This window comes from Crocodylus porosus, unplaced genomic scaffold (assembly GCF_001723895.1).
Source record: "Crocodylus porosus isolate Cpor-Errol unplaced genomic scaffold, CroPor_comp1, whole genome shotgun sequence".
Lineage (NCBI taxonomy): Eukaryota > Metazoa > Chordata > Crocodylia > Crocodylidae > Crocodylus > Crocodylus porosus.
In genome coordinates this window covers 24,757,527-24,766,026 of record NW_017728949.1, presented here as the reverse complement: position 1 = coordinate 24,766,026, position 8,500 = coordinate 24,757,527, and the positions used below count along the sequence as shown (strand labels likewise).

The following is an 8,500-nucleotide window of genomic DNA, read 5'->3' as shown; positions in this document are numbered from 1 at the left end:
TCTCAAGCTTCTCCACATCCTTTTTGAATTGTGGAGCCCAAAACTGGACACAGTACCCCAGCTGCAGCCTCATGAAGGCCGAGTACAATGAGAGAATGATGCCCTGAGATTTGCTTGAGAAGCATCTATGGATGCAAGCCAGCGTTTTGCTCGCTTTACTGGCTGCAGAACCATATTGCTGGCTTATGTTCATCATGTGGTCAATCCTGACCCCCAAGTCCCTCTCATCCATAGTGCTAGTCAGTGTAGCACTGCTGAGCCTGTAGACATGCAGCAGGTTTTTCCTCCCAAGGTGAAGAACCTTGCATTTTTTGGTGTTAAACACTATCAGGTTCCTGTCTGCCCATTTACTGAGCCTGTCAAGGTCAGCCTGGTTGTGATGTTTGAGTTCTTTGCAGCCGAAAAGCTGCTCCATTATTTTTCTCTACACAAAAATGAGAGTTAAAACTAACAAGATCGCATTTCCCAAGCACTACCATAAGTCTATCCAGGGTGCACTAGTCTAAAAAAAGATTAAGAACCAGTGCATTAGAATATCCCCCCATAGTTACAGAACTAAGAGTTGGGTCTTCAACTTCACAAAACCATAGACAGTTGCTGAGTGGAGGCGCAGAGAAGGAAGCTTGGGCAAGGCAGAGAGACAAAGAGGCAAGATTTAATTGCCTGCCAACCACAAAAAGCTGCACAGGAAAAAAAAACATACCACAATGCTTGTAAGCTACGTGGAGAAAGATGGATCCAGACTGTTTAGAGGACTCCAATGTAAGACCAAACAACCCTTAGGTTTGGTGAGGAAATAAACTACAGAAATGAATGCACATCCTTATTTTGTCTAGAGCTATACAATCCCCATGCTAAAGTGAGAAGCAACTTATGTAAGAAACAAAGCCTGCAAGTCTGCTCCAACTATTATCTAACCCTGCAAAGAGGCCTTAAACCAGGAGTGCCCTTAAAGTTGAGCTTATAATAATAAAAAGTCTGTGGTGTCATCAGTGGAACCAAGCCAGCTCGCTACATCTCATTAATAAGGGCAGGGGAAAGAGTGGGAGGAAGGAAAAGTGGCTAGGAAGCATGCCAGGAAGACAAATGCTTTATCTAGTTCAGACACTGCACTTGTGTCCTGTGTGGTGGAACTTGCTAACCATCCAGCTGAGAGGGCTTCACCAGTACTGTAACATCCACTGAAATGGTTATACCAACAAAAGTTAAGATGAACTTGATAGCACTGTGTACAGTACCAAAAGACACTTCAAGATGCAGGTATGGCCTAATGCTCAAGCTCTTATGGCTATAGAGAACCTTGTACAACATACAGGTAGAGAAAATGGTAGTGTTGTATTGTAGGAGTTTATTTAGATTTTATCTCCTTCAGCAATTTGCCAAAGTATGACACGTGTGTACATATGAAAAAAGAAAACATGCTCCCATAATAAAAAGACAGCCCTATGAACAAACCTGCACCCCTTGTGTAGACCCTCTTTAGTAGGAAGAGCCAGTAAGCCATGAACATGGCCCCACCCTCATATGCAGACCCCATGTCTTTTGTTCTAAGTGGAAGGGGCTGGAAACTGAAAAACTACACTTCATTCCCCCACACTTCCTGTATTTTACCAGCAAGAAGTGACACAGGACAGGTTCTGTGGCTCATTCCATAAAAATTCCACTGCAGCAAGGATTCCCCTTCTTACATGCAAAGTCAAATTCCTTTTTCCAGAAATACAAGATAAACAGAATGTTCTTACCTTCCTAGCTCTTCAGGTTCAAGCACATAAAAGTTGTGAAAATTATCTGTCCTGATTTGCGTCTGAAGAGATGTAGACAACAAACCCGAAAGGCTTCTGCTCTCTGATCTTCTCCTGGACATGATTAACACAAGGTCTCTTCTCTCTCTCCCAGCCACCTGTTTCTACCTGTCAAAGCAATACATATGTTAAAAACCTACAAACATTGCAAAACTCTACTGCCCTACCTTCTCAGGTTTCTTTCCTTTATCTTTAAGCACCCAAGATAACATATCTGGTGCTGCATGTTCAGAAGAAACCTGATACAGTGAACCCTATCCACCCTGGTAGAAGCCAGCAGTTCTGAGCATAGAACTGATGACCATAAACAAGGGAAAAGGTGATAAGTGATTCATAATATGGCATTGGCCTTCAACATCACCCTTTGCTCTGGCTCCAGTATCTCAAGAACAGAGCTTCATAGCTTTGGTTTGGAACTTCATTTGCAAAACCAGGGCCTTACAGGTGCATGTTAATGGAATGACTATTTTAGCCAACTGTTCAGAGCTGGACAGTTAAACTGCTAAGCTTATAAACAACAGCATAAGGACCACTACAATTTATTTCAACAGAAGTGTAAACACAGGGTAACAACTGAGGCACCAACTGAGGCACACTGCTGGGAGGAGGGGGCGCACACACAAAAACCAGTCACCAACCCACCGGCCCAACCACCAATGCTGGCAGTCCAGCTACAATTGCTGCCCCCAAGCACAGAACTGCCCAGCTTTGCCTTTGGCTTTCAATGTTCTGGTCTCAGATTAGAACAAGGCTGCAAATGATTTTTAACCAAACAGTATCAATATTTCATATATACACCCAAAGAGCAGAGGGGAAAACAAAAAACAACAAGGCATGAGGCAGACTCTTCTGAACCCCAGGTTCTTTGTTTCCAGTTTAAACACATCAGAACCACACCCGCATGCTAAACTCTCTAGCCATATAAGAAAGAACCAGGAACCTAAAGCCTAATAAAAACTGAAGTGGCTGTGGTACCACTCCAGAGGTTCCTGGTCTGTTTGTCACTGCAGTTGGAAGGAACTTGAAGACACATCATATATCCCCTTCCCCCACTGTGTAGCCCTATGCTTTTAATATTCTGAACCATGAGGAAACAGGAAGAAGCATACACGTCCCAATGAATGCTACTAGAAAACGGGTCCATTTGTCCAAATTACTCTGGCAGTGGAAAAGTGAAAGGACCATTTGCAGAGTCAGTATTTGCATCAGAAACAGCTTGATTTTTAACGCTGTAAACACTTTGGTACAGACTGACCAGGCAATTCAAGTGAAAAAGAAATCACTCCATCACTACCAGAAGTCTTATTACTAAAAATAAGCTACTGGTTGATCAAATTTGAGTTAAAAATATTCTTCAAAAACAGATGCCTAAGTCCCAAAACTAAAAGCTTTACTTGTATAAAGAAGGCAACACATGAAGGTGGTCACAAATATAAATGGATAACCAAACTGGACAAATACGTGGGAAAGAATGGTACTATGTTTTCTTATGTCTGCATTGCTTTTAATATATTCCTAGCATTTTCCTTATTTAAAAATTTCAAGATATTTTGAATTTAAGATTGAGGGGATCCCAAGTTGTTTCACTTGACAAAGGCACTTAACTTTGGGAAGAAATAGGAAATAATTTTTCCCTTTAGAAACCAAATACAATTGAAAAAGTTACAATTGATTTTTCTGAGCCTCTACAAGCAGCGGTCTCTGCATGCAACATTCTCCACGGTGTTAACAATGTTGAATTGTCCCTACAGGGAAGGTATGCTTAGCTTACACTGCTGGTCCTGAGCTTATGCTCAAAGCATTTTAGTTAGGGGTGGGCAATTTTTTCAGCTGGAGGGCCACTTAATGAGTTTTGGTGAGTTGTCATATGTCACACTTGTTGAAATGATATCTTCTAAAATATTTCACAAGTTATAGATTAAAAAACCAAATTGTATACTAAAAATTAAACAGCTACTATTACATATTTTAACTGTATTTTAAAAAGTATTTGTGTCCTTATTTGAGTGGCATATATAAAGGCAACTGCATAATAACCCAAAATAGTCTTACACCCTACACACACACAATGTACAAGAGTATGTGGGGGTAGGGGGGCAGCTGCTCGGGCACTAGGTCCCAGGAGCCTGCCAGGTATGGGGGACTGAGGGGGACAGAGGGCACATGCTGCAGAACTCACTAGGGAAGTGCAGTCTGTGCAGTGCCCTGTGTGGAACCCAGCCTCGTCCACTGCTGCCCAGGGCAGCCAGCACTGGGCTCCCGCCCGTGCCTGCTAGCCCACCAGTATGCACAGCTTCCCAGCAGGGCTGCTCCCAGTATGGCTGTAGCCACCCAGGTGCAACTTGGCTTCCCCCACCTCCAACAGCTTCTCCTCCTTTTGCTTTGCTGCTCCAGATGAGGGTGGGGGAGGAGAGAACTGCAGCCAGGTTGCTCCTGCTTCAGTGAGTGGGGCTCCAGCCACCTTCCACCCACTTGGTTATCCACAGGTGGCTCATTGTACCAGGCAAGCAGAATAGGTGAAAGCAGCCACAGGGGCAGCTGCAGACCAGATCCAGGCAATTGTCAGGCACCCCCCCCAGGGGCCGGATCCAATCAGTTAGCAGACCAGATCCAGCCCACAGGCCATATTTCGCTCACCCCAGGTTAGCCTATGCTACAATTAATTTATAGGAGTGATCATCAACCTCAATATGCTCAAGGCATCCCTCAGAAAATGACAGATTTTAGCTTTCACTTACTTTTAACTAGGAAAAATAGATTAATTCTTCTGTTGCAAATTTTTGAGACTACAGATTCTTAATTGAAATCTCTGGGTTTATCTCATGAAATGTGTAGGGGTTTGTACACTCAGGTTTAGAATCACTGATTTATTGGACACCCTTTCCAAAACTTCAGATAACATCAGGGTGCTAAAAGGGTGGTCGTCTAGACTACTTGGGTGGATTTTTCTTTACAGCAGCCTTCACTCTCCTAAATTTTAAGTCTGAGACAAACTGCAATTTAATCTGTTCTAACCCATATGAAGCACATCTAGATGACTATTCTCTGGCACAGTTTGTAGATTACTGCAAACCAGTTTCACTGTGACCTTTAAATTCATTTAATAGTTGAAACAAAATATGCAACCTGAACATTTGAGTCCCATGCTGTAATCAAATAGGGGAATCTTTGAAACTATGGCATACCCCAATGAAAGGGTAAGGATTTAACCACATAGAAACAAATGCAAACTAGGATTTTACCTAATTTCTAAACATTGATAGAAAAAAAAATGAGAAATGAGGCTCCCCATAAAAGAGAGAGGCTCAAATATGCAATGGTTGTTCAGGGATACAGCACAGGAGGCATTACCTCCAAGTTATGCCAAAGATTCATGTCACTAAAGGATCTTCTGTAGACGACAGCAAGTTAGCAAAAATCTGGATAGAACAGGGTTACTTAAGGATAAGTCATCTCTACAATACTTTGGTTTAAGTAAAAACATGATGATTTTGAGGGGAAAAAAGTGGCCAACTGCAGTTTTGAAGACTGTCAAGAGTAAGCTATAAAAAATATATTTTTGAAAGTTCAACTGACAATGAAACATCATCAGCGTCATAAGATATTTATCAAAACCTCCAGTGGGGAGAAAAAAAGCCACAGCAAGCATCTACTGATCTCAAGTTTGCATTTCCTTCAGGCAATTATGATTCAGATGTTCTCTGACATATTTAGCCCAGAATCCTTACACGAATCAAAACCAGCTCCGTGCTCTGCTACAAGGGAGACAGCTCATTAAACCCAGTTTGTCATTCTTCAAAGACAGTGTTTAGACAAGCCTGAAAAGATTCTTAAATGAAAATAAAGGGTACCCAGTTTACATTGACATAACTGTGGGAGAAACAGAGAGTTATAAATTGGGAACATTTATTTCTTTGCTGATATTAGGAGCAAGTGACACTAATTCAGTGAAACACCTGGATTTCACAAGCAGAGTTATCTTCACTTTCAAACATCGTACCTACTGCTTCAGAAAAGCAATTTTTAAAAATTGCTTTTTGAAAAAACAAAACAAAAATGCCAAGAGTCTTTTTTGGGTTGTGAACAAACTTATTGAACCCAAGATGGGTTTTGGGGCTTTTTTTATAAAGTTATACCACCTTTAATTTGATCTGATACTGCTCCCTTTAACATTGATAGGCCAGTATGAAATGCAGCTAAAAAGAAACCAAGAAAAGAAGAGAGGTGCTACAGAGTCAGCAGCTACTAACTGACAGGTCCACACGCTCAGGCCTCACTCCCATCCTCAAGCCACCCAGCTCCAAGTCAAGCAGCAAATGAGACCTGGGTAGAAGGTGGATACCCACCGACCCCACTGTCTGCAGGGCACTACCGTGTGAGGATTAAGAGGCGCAGCGGGGGCATGAGGACGGAGGCAGTGAATAAAAGGCCAAAAAGTAAAACTCCCAGTTCTAGATAAATTATTTTTAAACAACTTAAACTCTACTGAAAACTAGAAGCAAAGAAACAGCCACGCTTAAGGGGGGGGTGCAGGGTCTCTCTCACACGAGCGCAGCCACACAGCCGTTTCGAGGGGGAGCGAGCAGCTTTTCTACGCGACTGGACTGAAACCGCGTCAAAAAGCAACCGCGCGTGTGGCCGGCGGGGAACGAGCCTGGCTGCGGCACGAGGCGCCAGGCCCCGGCAGCCCGAGATGGCTCCCCCGCGGCGCCTCAGGCAGGACGCACCAGAGCTCGGCGCCCCTCTACCCCCGGTCACCTACCGCCAGGCCCCTCGCGCCGCGCCCGCTACCGCCGCTGCCACCAGCGCGCACAGGCGGCGTTTGAAAACCGCAGCCCGGTAGATGTGGCTGTTGCAGCGCCGGGTGCCTGGCCCCGCCCCTGGTGCCTCGAGCCAATCCGCCCCGGCCTCGGGAGGAACGGGACTGGCGTTCCCTCAATGATTGACAGGACATCAGCCAGTGACAGCCCAATGCCGCGAAAGGAAGCGGCTGAGGGAGGGGCAGGAAGGCCGAGGGGCTTGGCGGCTTTGTGACACTCTACAGCGTTCGGCGCTCCCCAGTGAGGGAGAGGCATGGTTCGGGCGGCTGGTGCCCGGCGACAGGGCAGCGCCCCCAGTGGGAGCAAAGACCGAGCTGCCCCCAGCCCCCGCACATCTTCCTGCCGCCCCCGCCACGCACCGCTCACTCCCAGGCAGCCCCCGAGCAGGAGGGCTGCAGGGCTAGCCCCGCCTGACCGACGAGATCTGCAGCGAGCCTGTAGGCAGCCCTGATGCTCTGGGTAGGAGGTGGATATGGCCATCACGCAGCCTGGGCAAGAGGCTGCCGAGAGCCATCGCCCCCCTGAAAGCGTCGCGTCAGAGCCCCCCGGCCGGAGCGAGCCCAGACGGGCCGCGCCTCCGTGGCCGCAGCTTCTGTCAGAGAGTAACGGATGAGAGCTGCTGCTCACGCCTCAACCGGGTGCCTCGTCAGGGGGACGGCGCTTAGCCTCTCCAGCCGAGTAGCACCCACAAGGCCTTGGCGGCTGGGCTTTGGAGATGCCCTATAACTCCCGAGGTTGCAACATTATGGGATTTTATAGGAGCTACCCCCACTAGGAGTTGCCCATCACATAGCCACCAAGCCCTCCAGTCGGATGCAGTTTAGGGCCATACCGAGAACCAAAGAAAGTACAAGCTCTGTACATTGACACGGCTGGAACTGAGTAGGGCCACGGCGTAGGCACCATTCTCCAGCCCTCAGAGAAAAGGGGAAGCAGCAATGGCTCATGGAGTTATTTTAATGTAAGCAGTAAAGTGCAGGCCAGTTCCTCAGCTAGCGTTAGCCGCTGTGGCTCTGCCACCCACATGGGAAGAACATTAAGACACATCATACATCCCCCACTCCACCAGCCCCTGTAGCACCCCTTCATATTTTTAACCATGAGGAAATAGGAGCATAAACATTGAAACAAAAAACATTTCAAGCTGACATAGCTTCCCTTCTTTCAAGAAGAAAAGCTAGAGACAGTGACTGCAATAAACAATGCCTGCGTAGGCTAGTCCACAGTGTACATCTATAGCACGTGCTGGCCACATTTACAAAGCCTGAGGTGCTGAGAGCAGAACTTCTCCACTCCTTCCTACCTGCTACATAGATTGTAGCAATCCACTAAAGTCCCTACAAACAAAGAGCAGATCTACTTCGTACTTGGGTATATGATAAGATTCTTTTGTAAACCAATGTTTTGTAATCTTAGTATCTGAACAAGGCTTAGCAATACTGTGTGCAAATGACGGGTTGGAGTATTAGACCAAGGGAAAAATAAGTTGATAATACTGAAGAATTATTCAGTTTACTGTTGATACCAGAATATGTCTGGCATACCATTTGTAGGTCAAGAATCATGCAGTGCCTCATCTGAGCAAATTTTTTAGTGCTGTGGACTTTCCGATTTATATCTGGGTGTATTGTTGATGCAAGGAAGGTACCAGAGATCAATGTTCTCTTCCTTATTTGCAATAATACTGTATGTCTGACAGGCCAGAAAAACCATACATTTCACACATTAATACATTTTATATGTGTATAGCAAGACTGGCTGAATTTGATTTTGATCCTCACTGATGTACTCTAAACAATATACCAGAGAGACAGAGAGTTACAAGAATACTCCATGGTCCCTAACAAATATTTTCTGACAAATATGCTTGCATGAATG

At 45.4% G+C, this 8,500-nt stretch overlaps 1 protein-coding gene across 1 annotated transcript in view; it reads right to left on the bottom strand.

Moving 5' to 3' along the window:
- STK17B (serine/threonine kinase 17b) overlaps positions 1-6,666 on the bottom strand; it is a 26,711-nt gene extending 20,045 nt beyond the window's left edge. Inside the window, exons 1-2 of the mRNA XM_019553988.1 lie at positions 6,565-6,666; positions 1,743-1,910 (exon numbers count right to left, since the gene is read on the bottom strand). Of these exons, the coding sequence (XP_019409533.1) occupies positions 1,743-1,864 (122 nt within the window). The 5' untranslated portion in view covers positions 1,865-1,910; positions 6,565-6,666. The remainder of the gene's footprint in view (positions 1-1,742; positions 1,911-6,564) is intronic.
- Positions 6,667-8,500: the final 1,834 nt, after the last annotated feature.